The sequence below is a fragment of the Denticeps clupeoides genome, chromosome 9 (genome assembly GCF_900700375.1).
Source record: "Denticeps clupeoides chromosome 9, fDenClu1.1, whole genome shotgun sequence".
Lineage (NCBI taxonomy): Eukaryota > Metazoa > Chordata > Actinopteri > Clupeiformes > Denticipitidae > Denticeps > Denticeps clupeoides.
The window spans coordinates 14,410,843-14,425,805 of record NC_041715.1 but is presented as its reverse complement, the minus strand read 5'-3'; the positions used below and the strand labels follow the sequence as shown (position 1 = coordinate 14,425,805).

Here is a 14,963-nt window from a genome sequence, read left to right as displayed (position 1 = left end):
GGTTTTGAGATCTTATAACAATCAATGCCCTGTTGTTTTCATACATTTGTGCCATTGAAACCTCAAGAAACCTCAAAGCATGGATTCCTTAACCCATTGCCTGTAAGTGAGTGCTCTTCATGATGGCCTGGTTTAAAATGAGAGCTTTATCTCTCCATGCCTGGTAGCCTTCATTTCACCTGGCCTTAAGCCTCTAAAGAGAGGCAGAAGATTTAATTCTGTTTGTGACATCAAGTGAAATAATCCTCCAGTGTTTCTGTTTCTGCCTTAGTAAGCCTCCCATAGGCATCATGAACATGGAACAAGGACACAGGTGACATCAAAGGACATTTGGCTTGATTTTACCACTATTACACCTATGCTGAGCAATGACTGTAGTGTGCGTTCAGGGACAGTTTTGCTGGTTATTGTATATGTACACTCTAACAGTAGTGTTAGATCTAGGCAAATAAAACCATATGTTTATATTACATATGTGTATACATATATTGCCCTAAATGATAAATGTGTTTCCAGAGCTCATATATGCAGTCAGCCTTGCTCATCTTCAGACCACACCCTCAGGATAAGAGGTCAGAGAGGGTTAAGGTCAGGTGAAGCAATACAAAAAAATAAAAATCATAGCTTAGAGGCCAACCAAGCATGCATGTGTTTTTGATGTTTTAAATTTCATTACATAGTTATATTGTAAAAGTTTTTCTAATGACATCAAATTACATGTTTTTTGTGCACTTCCCTGCATGACATTTTGTTGCTATACCACCAAGGCACATAATAAATGAATAAAGCATTTAGCAAAACATTTATTGGAAGGATATATACAAAGATTTAAAAGACAAAAAAAAGGTGCTCAGGAACTTCTACTCCTACATCATAGAGAGCATCCTGACGGGAAACATCCCAACCTGGTTCGGGAACAGCACCATGCAGGACAGGCAAGCCCTACAGAGGGTGGTTCGATCAGCCAAACGCATAATCCGTACCAAGCTCCCTGACCTTCAATCCATCTACAGCAAACGGTGCTGCACCAGGGCCAGGAAGATAGTGAAGGGCCTCAGCCACCCCAACAATAGACTGTTCTCTCTGTTGTGATCAGGGAAGCGCTTTCACTCCCTGAAGTCCAACACAGAGAGAATGAGGAGGAGCTTCTTCCCGCAGGCTATCTGAGCCCTCAACAACAACAGTACATAGAACTCCAATACACTTTCAATCACTCTGGACTCTTTGCACAAAATCACTTTGCACAAAATCTTTGCACTTTTTTCTCTTTGCACAATCTCTTCTCTTTTTACTTTTTTTTTATCTTATACATTGTCTTTCACTCATAATAAATTAATAAATACATTTGGCCTATGAATTCAAGTTGAGTTTGGCAAAAATGTGTATGTGTACACAAAGTGTTACGGATTCGGCTCAAAACATTTCTTACATATAAATCATTTGGAAACCACATAGTTAAACACACAATTTTTCACAAATATTCATTATCATATTATTATTGACCCCCTCAATATCATGTTATTACTGGCCCCCTCAATATCATGTTATTATTGGCCGCCTCAAGCATTTTTTAAACAGAAGCAAGAATAAAATCGTAATGAAGCATAATGTCATTAAATTTCTAACAACAAGCAGGAGACCATGTTTGGAACAAACATTAGCAAAAAATCTTAAATATGTATTCATACCGAGGAACTGGATTCCTTTTTCAGAGTGTCTGAGCACAAGTTCAGCATTCATTTTTAATTCATCTCATCCCCCTAAAATGTTTAAATTAGTTTCAGATGCGCTGAGATAAACCCATGGCTTATTCTCCTCAAAGATGTCAGAATCGGATCAGACGCTACATAAGTGAATTTTGTTTTTCCAGATTGACTTGGAGTCTGCATTCTAATGTATAATCTTTTTTTTACTGGATATTAGATAATGGGACAACAACTTTGGGGCCTGTGATTAGCCCTTATATATGGAAATGGCGACTTCCCTGGTCAAGGGGTGACTGGTCCCTGCTCCTGGGGTCCTCTACCTCCTCACATGCAGCCCACGTTAGTGTGCAGTGCAGGACCTGTGTCCATGGAGATACTCCACAAAGCAGTGGCCCTGGGGGCCGTCTGCCAAACCTCTAAAAATAGGCCCTGTACCCTTTCATCACCAACACGACAGGAGTGATAATAAGAGTACTCTGTCCTCCATCCGTGCCGCTCCATCTTACCCCTCTTACTGATGTATACCGAATAGAACTGACAGAATCGTCCAGGGTTTTCTGATTGCAGTCCCCGGAGACGGATTTGCATTACTCTTCCGGGAAGGGTTGCGGGTGTAACACATCACCAACCTCCACAGGCAGGTGAAACACTGCTGTGTGTAAAGATTGGCATTTGCAATGACATTTTCTGAGGCGCTGTTTGTCCTCACAAGAGTAACCATCTGCACTGGGTCAGGGTAAGCGCCGCCACTGAATTTCGCCATTTGAACCTGAGCCGGCAGCGACATGAGCTTGGCTGGGCTCGGTTGAAATGGGACTCCTGAAGAAGAGGCTCGCCCATCAATTTAAGGCAACACTGGAGGTGTCGGAAAGTGGGAGGAACAGAGTTCACCTCTATTCTTGAGTTGTGTGCCACTGTCACCAGCATTTATTACTGCTTCCGATGACATTTTTATAACGTCTATATATTATATCTGTATCAATACATGATCAATAGAGACATTCTAGACTTCAATATATTTTCTAGAATACAATACAAAACGGCATTTTTAAGTTTAAATTAGTACTATATGCTTTGCCTTCAGTTTCTACATAGATTTTTTTTTTTTTGTTCCAAGCATGCTATTTTTATATATTTCAGGACTGTTCTCTATGCAATGATATTTCCCTAGCCCCTAGCTCTTCCAGGTTCTGTTTTGCCAAGATTCCTGAGTCTAGCACAACATTTTCCATTTTTTGAAGCTGATAGATGCAGAAGCACAGACATTTAACTGTAGTTGTCAGTATTAACCAGAGGCAGAGCATGCTTGACAGGGATAGCGTGCATCTGACGAGGCACAAGAGTTTCTCCCGCCTGCAGTGTTGGAGGATGTGCATTAAATAGCCAGACAGAATTTGCCAGAATAGTGGGAAAACTTTCTAATGAGTGAATACGCTGTTTTGTGGGCTTACATCAGGAAAACTTGCACCAAGTCCGGCATATGAGTAAGGCTGGATATTGTTAAAAAAATCTATACCAATCAAGGGTCTCAAGATTTGAAAACAGATATGTGACATTCTGATGCTAATCTCTAACAGCAGTCAGGATGTCATTGCTTGTGTCAAACAATTTGTGAATTTGTTGTAACATTAATATGGAAGAATTCCAGGATGCCCTTTTATTGGTTGTTGCGTTGCATTTTACCCGAGATACAATACTGCTATTTTCTGATTGGCTATTGTGTAGGCCCTTTCTTTTTTTAATTGGCTAGTAATTGACACGCTTGTTTCATAGGCATATTATTGCGGCATCATTTAGTTTTTACAGGCATATTTTGTGGCATATTAGCCTACAAATTGTGGTGGGGGTGTGTGAAAAAAGGTTAAGAAAAGCACAGGATATTCTCACATTAGCTGTAAGGATCAAGAAACTCTATTGTAAGAATGAGAACATATTTACATCACATATTTGCTTGCATATTAACAAACCTGTTTGTAATACTCGTCTTCAACACCTTGGACAGGTAGTAGCCTAGTGGTCAACACACCAATTATGAACCAGAAGACCCAGGTTCAAACCTCACTTACTACCATTGTGTCCCTAAGCAAGACTCTTAACCCTAAGTTGCTCCAGGGGGACTGTCCCCTGTAACTACTGATTGTAAGTTGCTCTGGATAAGGGCGTCTGATAAATGCTGTATATGACATGTTTTTTGCCCTGCTCTTCTTCTAAATTGAGGATTGATCCTGCTTCCAATCACAGCTTCTTCAGCACCTGGAGTGAAGTGGTTGTCATTGTGAAACCCTGCAGCACAGCACACGGTGCACAAAAATAAATGTGTCCTCCACTTTTAACCCATCACCCTTAGTGAGCAGTGGGCAGCCATGAAAGGTGCCCAGGGAGCAGTGTGTTGGGACGGTGCTTTGCTCAGTGTCACCTCAATAGCACCTTGGTGGTTTGGGGATTCGAATCGGCACCTTCTGACTACGGGTGTGCTTCCTTACCTGCTAGGTCACCTCTCTGCTTCTTCAACCATGCATAAGGCATAATTGATCAATTGCAGCGTAATAGGCAGCCATATCTGATAGATTAAATTGATTTTCAGCGTGAGAAATCAGAGGTATGGTGTGAGAGCGTGTGATCAGATGCGTGTGTCTCACGGCCACTGCGTTAGAGTAGGAAGCCCTGATACCAATATCTTGTTACCGTTCCTGTATTATGTTTTTTTCCATCATTAATTGTGGATATTTTCTTTGTGCTATGTGCAATGCTCATTGGGAATATACAGAAATATAATAGTTACTCGTTAAACAATTACAATTCTGTTAATCAATCTGCATGTTTGGTTTGGTAGCATAGGTGATCTATAACAAATATTGAGTTTGTAAAGTCTGACAGCAATGTACATGAGTCGTATAACTAATAAATGATACAGAGGAGATCAGGAGGTGATTGGAACCTTGAGCTCAGGTGTTGCCAGATTTGGAAGGCTTTCAATTGGATATTTTGGGAAAAATCCCAAATGTAATAGAGCCACCTTTTTTTTTTTTTTTTCAAACAACAACACACATGCAATGCAAACCAGTTCACAAACTTGTTCTCTGGCTTGTTTTTTTTTTTTTGTTTTTGACAGCTCATAAGATATCTTCTTGTGAGCTGTGATCCTGTGCATGCATATAATTTCATATAAAAATATATAAAAATGTCCTTCAAATTCCCAAGATATAAACATTTACATTGCCCTTGTGTGTTTTAGTGATGTTGTAATCATGTTATAGTGAATATTGTTTAGTGATTGTAACACAGTTAGATCGATAGGTTGGTAGATTAGGAACCTCATAGGTTTTTTGGACAAAGTGGACGCATGATTTCATATGGTTCACACGTCTTCCACAGACTCACTGAACTGCTGCCCAGTTCATCATCCACCCAGGTCTTGTCATCCAAACACTGTATTGACAGTATTTACTTGAGGAAGTGACATTTGCGACTTCATTTAATTTGATGAGTCACTGCCTATCGGCCTGACCTTTCCTGCCTTAGCTGTGGGTCCAATAAGCCAGTGAGACTCTACTTCTCCCCAGGATGTTCAATAAACCTCAGGGCACCACAGGCAGTCTTTTTCCGCAAAATACTTTTGAAATGAATCCACCATGTTGAAAATGTTCAGCATTTAACTATTCAGTACATATTCAAATTATTATTTGTATTTGTAGTAATTGTTGAAAGCTTGGTGACATTCAGAAAATTCTTTGTAGAATAGCATGGAATGCATTTAAAATCTTTTAGACCCTTTCTTTGTTTAGTAGGAAGTTGAGCCAGTTTATAAACCTGGGTCAGGACAAGTAAGAGAATAACAGTGTAGTGAAGAAGGTGTAAAGTGGGGGGTCATTCTTTAAAGAAAGTAATTTTGGCTTCTTTTCCATTATCTTTAGATTAGGAGTGGGAGCGATGTGCTCTCCTTCCACACCAAAGTGAATAATTTTTTCCTCTTTCTGCACCCCTTCTTTACCACGTCACCTCCATCACCAAGATCTAACATCAGAGGGCAGATTAGGCCGCATGTCTGGGAAATGCTGAGCTCCCTGGTGTAGTGCATGGATCCCCAAAGGCTTTGTCAGGACTGCATCAGACAGAGGGGGAAGGAATCTGTCACTGTCCAGTTGATAAGGTTCATGGCAGCTACTAAAAACGCACAAACATGCAAAGGCATGAACCTAAGGAACCAATAAAACTCTTAATAAAATGACTGGCTAGGATATATTTAAATACATTTATTTTTTCTATATTTTTTTTTTTCATTTCTTATGTTCTAGGTTCAAATGATCTTATACTAAAAGCTGAATTAATGGTTTTATATATCTGGTTTCACAAATATTAAATAGTCATTTTTTTCATATCTGTTCAACTCAGTGGATGAAAATATTTAAAATTTTATTTATTTCTATGATGAATAGTTTTCTATGATGTATGTGTGTGTTGTTTTGCATTTTTATTGACATGTTCAAGGATTAATGCAAATAAAGAAATTATGCTAGCCATTGTCATTCAGCTGTTCTGTTACGCTTGACATTTTTTGTATAGATCTACATTTGCACTGCACAGTTTATTTATGCTTTTTTGTTCCTTAAATAACAATTGTTGTTACTGAGACAGAATCAGTAGCTCCCATGGGCATTTTAAGATGACTTTTCTATATTAATGTTAATATCAATATAGCAATTCTGGCTCATATATATATATATATACACACACACACACACACACACACACACACACACACACACACACACTGAAGCAGATATTCACAATGCATTATAATCATCTCATTAATTAAATGGAATATGAAGTTTAGAATTGTGATTCATTGCCCTAAGACATCATTTTCTGAAAGGAAAGACCAGGGAAAAATGAAATCAAACCTTGCTCAGAGATTAGAGATGTGAACCCTGTGAAATGAAGACATCTCCTGTGACATTTTCCTGTCTTTAAAGCAAAGAAACCAGTTGCGTGGGCTAGAGGAATGGGGTGTGGGTGATGGAGGCTTTTATTTATTTATTTACTTTTTTTTGGGGGGGGGGGGGGGGGTTGCACATTGGCTTTATACAGACTGTACCCTCTGGCAGTGGAATTCTGGGTGCTGAAATTTGTATCCATGCTTCTCTTCAAAAAGCTGTCAGTATCCATCAGATGTCAAACGTCTCTCTGTAGTTTTATTCAGTCACCTGACGGAGACAGGAATTAGACAGCTAGAGAAACAAGGTGAAGCCGGAGACAACATGATGTGATGTGTCCAGAGTGTGCATTGTTCACTGAACCATGTAACACCTGGTGTATGTGTGTGTGTGTTATATAGATGAGTATAAGATGTGCATAAGGATGAGTTCAGCGTATGACATGAGGCGGGATTGTCATAAAAAACCTTGGGGGCACAAATCATTTCTATTTGCAAAGTCCACATGCCCTGTTGATTTTAATCAGTGGGCGAAATCATAACACTTAATGCCAGGTGTGAACGGGTCCTCAGAATAGGACCTTGGGTGTAAAACACTTATGTCAGGTAGATGCAATAAAGCAGTAAAGGGCGATGACGAGAGGGCAAAAGACTAGGATTTGAAGTGACCTTATATGATTTCTAAAGGACAACCCAATAATAGAAATGACTTGTATTAAATAACCCATATCATGCAACTTGTGTGTTTTATTTGTATATTCTGTATGCTGTGTGTGTGTGTGTGTGTGTGTGTAGTCATTTATTTGTTGCATTGGTCGAAAGGCCATGACTTAGACTTAGACATGACTTAGACGGGGCAGTGGTGGCCTAGCGGTTAAGGAAGCGGCCCCGTAATCAGAAGATTGCCGGTTCGAATCCCGATCCGCCAAGGTACCACTGAGGTGCCACTGAGCAAAGCACCGTCACCACACACTGCTCCCCGGGCGCCGGTCATGGCTGCCCACTGCTCACTCAGGGTGATGGGTTAAATGCAGAGGACAAATTTCACTGTGTGCACCGTGTGCTGTGCTGCTGTGTATCACATGTGACAATCACTTCACTTTACTTATTGAACAGAATCTGTGTTCTAACAGTTCATGAATAATTAGAGATGGGAGGTGATTGTCACTCCCCAACTGGTCTGCCGAGTCTCCATAACATTTCACTGCAATGAGTAAATACTCAAAGAATGGACACAAGAAATGGCACGACCCCCAGGTGTTTTAAAAATGGACAACCGACACAAAAAAGCACATTATGTTTGCATAATGATAAAAAAAAATAAAGAAAGGTCTATAACTCTAGAAGTGGAGTGGCAGGTGCAGGAATTAAGTTTCCCCTTGGAACAACTCAGAGTTAAGTGTCATACTTGATGGAAGTAAATGAATTTTGAACCTGGGTTCTCTGCTTCATTGACAAATGCATTACTCACTAGGCCACTACCACCCTCACATCTGGTCATAGTCAGAAATGTGTCTTTCACTACATCGGCCATCACAGATCAACAATTTATAAGCAGTCAAAAGTGCTGACATTTTCCGTCTTTCCCTCCCCCATTTTTTTCCAAAAAAATTTCAGGTTCTTTATTCTTTTCTTTTTTTTTTTTTATTTGGCACATGAATTCTTGGCAGCTATTAAAACACCCCCCTCACAAAACTGCTTCTCACGATTCCTCTGTAATCTCTGTGCATGAAACCCTGCGGGTGCAATAACTGTTTATTGCTAACCTTGCCTTTATAATATCCCCCTCTGCCTTTAATGCATGCTAACCATTATTGAAAACACCCGGCCCAACAATAGGCACATCTGACCTATATCCGGTTTCATTTCCATTCTCCCTCCTCTTTTGTGCAATTTGTACTCTACCATCTCTAATCCAATAGCATGTAAGGAGGAATGGTTTGAATAAAAAAAAATAACTCTAATTTGTCTCAATAGCCCCTTTGTTGAAACTATCGTTCACCTCCATTTTTAGCAATCTGGGCAAAAAAATAAATCAAAAACAGCACAGAACTTTTGGCCCTGCTGTGCTAAAGCTAAAAGAGGCATTATGAGTTTTAGAGCTGCCTTTATTGGATGCTGTAGGGGAGGCATGGATATTGCAGCCAGTGCTGTGTACTGTGTACAGCACTGCCGAAAATGAAGTCATGATTCCCTCCCCAACCTACCTGCAGATTCCTCTGGGGTGACAGATTTCACTACCCTCACAGGAAGTGTCACTCGTGTCGCTAAAATGGTTTCCCCATCAACAACGACTTTTCCTGGATGTGTGTGCTTGTTATAGCGAGACAGTTCCATTTTAGAGGCAGTTCTGGCACTTTATGTTCCGTAAGTGCTCAATCCAGCACCTTTCGTAGACAGTGGTTGTGTTTTGTAGTGAGGAACTGTGTGCCCTACTGGTGAAACAATGCCTTACTGTAGCTCCTGAAGGGTGGAGCACATCATGCTCATGCATGAAAAGAGCCTGGTGGGCTGTGCATTGGAAAGGAGCAGATGGTGAACGTCCGGGAACGAGGCGAGGTGTTTGATGGGCGGAAATGACTGCACTTAATTACATGTCAAATTGGCAGCACAGGCAGTGGCCAAAAGGGAGGCTGTGTCTGTCCTGGTCACCTGGAGGGATCCTCTCCAAATGCTCACATCTTCTCCCGTCTGACGATGAGTGACACTTCACTTCGCCTCATGCGGGTGTAGTGCCTCATTAAGAGAGCTCGTTATTAACCTTCCCATGTTGTGTCTGCAGTGTGCACCGGGACGGAGAACAAGCTGAGCACCCTGTCGGACCTGGAGCAGCAGTACCGCACCCTGCGCAAGTACTACGAGAACTGCGAGGTGGTGATGGGGAACCTGGAGATCACCAGCATCGACCGCAGCCGCGATCTCTCCTTCCTAAGGGTAGGCGGTGCTCGGCTGCTCGCCTTCATCTTCCCTCTGCGGGATATGGGGATTTGTGTAAAATAATGGTCCATTACACGCGAGATACAAACACTGATTGTCTTTCCTTCACCACTGGCTCTTATTAAATGCCATGTTCCACATTATGAATTACATTTCTTGTATAAAACAATTACTTGACCTCAGGTATTTAATTTTTTTGCACTGTTAATCCAAATACAAAAAAACATAATTATTACTGAGGGCACCTTTAAAGGTGTTTGTAGCCCATTTTTTTGCTCACGATTGAACACATCCTTCATATAAAGAGCAGCAGATGACAAAAGACCACCTTGATGTTGATACACAAGCAGTCCAAACACAGAGAATCCTCCACAGCTCATGAAAAACAAGGTTAGTTCCAGAAAGAAAGATTCAGAATTGAGGGGAGAAAGGTGAAAGAAATGGGAGCTGGGAGATGTGGGAAGAAGATAAACCTGGCCATGACTCAGGACTAAATGACCTACTGGGGCAGGGCGTGGCCATTTGTCATTTGACCTCCTTGTATTTGCCCAACCTGCCTTCCTTCACTTAGTCACATGTCAGTGTGTGTATTCATCCTCTCCTGAGATCACCGCTATGATGACGATAACGGCAGGTTACATGGTGGTCAGGGACCGTCATTGTTGAAATGACTATTGTTGAAAAACTATAAGCATTTCCTATTGCCACGTTCAACCCTCTTGCCCTGCCTTCAAACCTCTAATCACATCACCAAAGCCTTTTGCAAAAGCATCATTAGTATCCACCTCCAACAAAAATAGTCCAAATGGCAAAATGCCAGTGTCATGCTGCACTGTTATTGGCCTGGAGCTGCTAACTGCTCACTCTGGCCTGTGGATCACTGCACCTGTGTGAAGATGCTGTTCCGGGTCAGAGTTCAGAACTTTGAAATGTGCAGCTTCTGAATATGCCAGGCGTGGCAACCAGTATACTTTTGCTACTGAATGAGCCCAGTCTGTACATTACAGTGTAAATATAGAATCACTCATATCAAGTTATTTTTGGAATTTTCTGATATGAAATTCCTCAGTAAGGGGAAGTAGGAAATAGACAAAAAGCTGTGATTGTCTACTGTTTCTCCCCTCAACATGCAAGCTCCTCTCAAATGTTTAAAAAGCAGGGTCATCACTAATGGATTCGATAGGTTATAATTAGTCCAGGTTCCCACAGTGGGACAGTGGCACTTTATAAATAAGCTATTTATAGGGCGGAATGTGTATGTGATGCACAATTCATAGCTCCGGTCAAAGCAGGAAGAACAATACAGGGTAGATTTTCTGCCTTCTTAAACCGCTTTCACACTAAAACCTTAATATCCACTCAGTCTTTCATACTGCTAAAGTCTTGGGAGTTGTGCATTTCCACCTGAATGAATTTATCAGGTTGCTACAGACTTTGAACCTCCCATAAGGTGTTTCAACCTGCAGTGCTGGGTATGAGGTAGGATTCACAAATGAACAAGTACATATTGATGTGAAAAGCCCAATGCTAGTGAGGTGGTAGGCAGTATTGGATTCACTTTTGAATGACCAGCTTTCCCAGTCCCACTGGAACTTGCGTTTTTTTTATGAAAAAGGCAGGACTATTAAATATCGCATGTGTAATAAACAACAAAAATATCAATTAATGCAAAAAAGTTGAACATTTTAGTCTCCAAATCAGGGAGCTTTTGTAAATATTTTTAAGCAATAGCATATTTATTCATTTTATGGTGTGTACATTGCTTTTTCTGGTTCTAATCCACTTAGAATATCTTACAAATATTCAAACATGACATGTAAAGCTATGTAGACTATAAAGTGAATGAGTGCTTTGTTTATGGTACTGTTGTCTCTTGGGAAAAACACACTGGACAAAGCCCATCATTATGTAGGATATTAGTCTCAGTTAGGAGCCCTGGTTTTCAGTATTTTAGCAGCGCCCTCCATTTTGATGTTCATCAACAAACAAGCAGTCTTGTTACTGCCAGTAACACAGTTGAGCTCTCCCTCACCGTGAAAGACTAATGAAAATATCTCTTTGCCCCCTGTGTCGAAAAGCAAACTGCCGCTGGGGAGCACAGCATTTCAATATGCCCCCACTTGAGGTAATTGGCCTTTGGGAGTGTGGGTGAGAGGGAGGGGTGACAGTGGTAGACAGTGGGCTGGAGAGTCGTACGTACGGCCTTCATAAACGGTTTTTACTCTGCTCCTCTCATTTTCACTAATATACTGGAGACTGTATTAAAGTTAATTCATTTAAACATTTAAAATTCTATGAGAATATTTGAGAATTTGTTTAAGCAGTTTTACAGTAAAGATTTAAATCACCCATATAAATCCTCCAATCACATAATTCCAGTAGAGGGAATAAAAACATTAACTTGTATATGAATAGCTAATAATAATGTATTTATGTCCATTTGTACTTGAAACCATTGCTTTCAATGTGTGCATTCCAGCAAAATGACCTTTATTAGAAAGCAGCATGCTAATTGTCTAAGACTGATTGGAATTTTCAAATCTGTCCATTCCAAAAAAAAACTTGTAATCCAAGCTATGGCTTTACACAAGGATGAGCATGGCAGAATATGATTAAATCAAATTTAAAGGTCCCCTTTTTTCAGCTGTTAGTGGTCCCCAAATAATATATCTGAAGTCTCTTTCCAAAATTCAATGATGCAGAATTACAGCCACTTACGGCCAGTACCAAAATGAGATCCCACAACGTGTCAGTTCAGTGTATTGTAGTTTTTAATGCTAATAAGGAGTAGAGGGGTGGGATGAGAAGGAGAGCGATCTATAAAAGTGCGTTTTCAATCTATGACGTTCAGTGGAGTTACTTTTTTAGTGGAGGGGTGGGAAATTCTCTGGGTGGTCAAAGCATGAGAAAAAGGGGAGGTAACTTTATCCCTCATTTTTAAATCTCCAATATCCACTGTTATTTCCATATTTAGTGGCATAAATCTATTTTCCATTTCAAAAAGTGAACTGAAAATTCAATAGAAATTAAGCCATAAAATATTTACAGTGGAACATGAAAATTCTGAACACTGACACTCTAAAATGGATGCATGGCATGTGTAGCCTGTCCAGGTTTTTTGAGGTCTTTGGCCTCACAATTAATAGGGGTTAATTGAACATACTAATTAATAATTCTGCGAGCCAAACGGCAGGGGATAGGAACGAGATAATGTATGTATTTTTAGGGAAGATTATTATTATTTTAAAGCACATTAATAACATGTATCCCTGGGGCCCCGGTGTCAGAGGAGGAAAACTTCACCTTGAGCAAGAGGGAGGTGAGTGAGAAGGAAAGAAAGAAATCTATCCAGAAGGCTCTGGGCTGTCTCCCGGGTGATGGAAACTGATGCTTGCTTTTTAAAGATAGCCAAAGATTGATGGCTGCCTCCCAAACACCCAGAGCAGCTTTAGAAGTAAATAGGGTCCATCTTCTAAACTGCCTTAGTTGCTGATGAATTAAAGCCCCCACTTATGATTAATAACTGCAATTCAGTCCTCTGAAATCTTTTGGTTCGTGTTTTTATTTATGATTTTGTTGTGCATGTGTGTGTGGCATATATTTGATGTTCACGTATGTTTGGGTAAATAAAAGTATGTATTTATTTGACATGAGTGGAATAAAAAAAATGGGAATGCAAAGAGAATCTAATGAAAACACATGTATGCATTTTTAAAAATATTTTTATTTATCTATTCTTTTCCTTTATGAAGAAGAACAGATAAAAAAAGCCTTTTTAACAATCTTCATTCAGGAGCTGAATCCTTTGAAGGAAACATTTAAAGACTGCATGTTACTTGATGTTATCCCAATTAGAAATGCAAAACACAAATCCATTCAGTCTTTTTCAGCCTGGCCTGTTCCGTCATTTATTGTGTGGACTTTTTTTAAAATATGGCTGTTGTGGCATCCACTAAGGAAAGGAAAACATCCACTAAGAAAAAAATGTTTTATGCTTCATTTGAAGTAGTTTTTAAAGTACTCTGATAAAATCTTAAAGAACTGTGCTTTGTGGAAAAAAAGTACTGTTGGAGGATTAGAAATTATTGATTGGATATACTGTCTTGTTTAAAAAGCTTGAGGCTACAGCCTTCAAAAAATGCAGCCCATGAAGGCCAGATATACATAGACAGTGCCCTCCGAAAGATGGGTGTTGTATAAATAAGATTGAATTGACAGTTTACAAATGCACATGAAAGTACACCCTAGCTGTTTGAACTGTAAATGATTGGAACTCATGAAACTATTTAGGAGGTGTGTGTTCCGACTAAAGAACAGGCCCACATTCTCTACAAACTTTAAGTCTATTTAGTTACTTAAATCCCTTTTGTCAGTTATCTTAGATTTAGTGAGTTTTCCTGAATGATAGCATTGTTGGTTTAAGGGTTCTATGCGGCATAGCACAAGAGAATGTAGGCTGGGTGAACACACTAATATTAATTGATAACAGCATATGGGCACAAGGAAATTCTTGCTGTGGTTAAAAATATATTGTATTTTCTTTTGTCCTGTTACAGGTAAATATAAGATTTTATGACCTGTAAAAAATAGCATGTACAGTGCATCGGAAAATATTCACAGCCCATCACTTTTTCCACATTTTGTTATGTTACAGCCTTATTCCAAAATTGATTAAATGCATTTGTTAGAATTCTACACACAACACACCATAATGACAATGTGGAAAAATTTACTTGAGGTTTTGACAACCTTATAATAAAAAAACTGAGAAATCACATGAACCGTACATAAGTATTCACATCCTTTGCTCAATACTTTGTTGATGCACCTTTGGCAGCAATTACAGCTTCAAGTGTTTTTGAATATGATGCCACAAGCTTGGCACACCTATCCTCAGCCAGTTTCACAAGCTCCACAGCATGATGCTGCCACCACCATGCTTCACTGTAGGGATGGTTCCCTCTGTACGTTACGCCTGACTGAATGAGTTCAATCTTTGTCTCATCAGACCAGAGAATTTTGTTTCTCATTGTCTGAGAGTCCTTCTGGCAAACTCGAGATGGGCTGCCATGTGCCTTTTACTAAGGTTTCAGTCTGGCTCCTCTGCCATATAGGCCTGACTGGTGAATTGGTGCATAGATGGTTGTCCCTCTGACAGAGTGACCACCGGGTTCTTGGTCACCACCCTAACATAGACCCCTTTCCCCCCAATACACTCAGTTTAGATGGCTAACCAGGTCTAGGAAGAGTCCTGGTGGTTTTGAACATCTTCCACTTACAGATGATGGAGGCCGCTGTGCTCAGCTGAAATTTCTCTGTAGCCATTTCCAGATTTGTGCCTCTAGACAATTCTGTCTAGGAGGTCTACAGATAATTCCTTTGACTTC

General features: G+C 40.1%; 1 protein-coding gene across 3 annotated transcripts in view; it reads left to right on the top strand.

Moving 5' to 3' along the window:
* The window catches only part of erbb4b (erb-b2 receptor tyrosine kinase 4b), a 250,494-nt gene that overhangs the window by 105,487 nt on the left and 130,044 nt on the right, over positions 1 to 14,963 (top strand). For all 3 annotated transcript variants that reach the window (XM_028990491.1, XM_028990490.1, XM_028990489.1), the window contains exon 2: positions 9,422 to 9,573. In XM_028990491.1, coding sequence (XP_028846324.1) covers positions 9,422 to 9,573 — 152 coding nt within the window. The remainder of the gene's footprint in view (positions 1 to 9,421; positions 9,574 to 14,963) is intronic.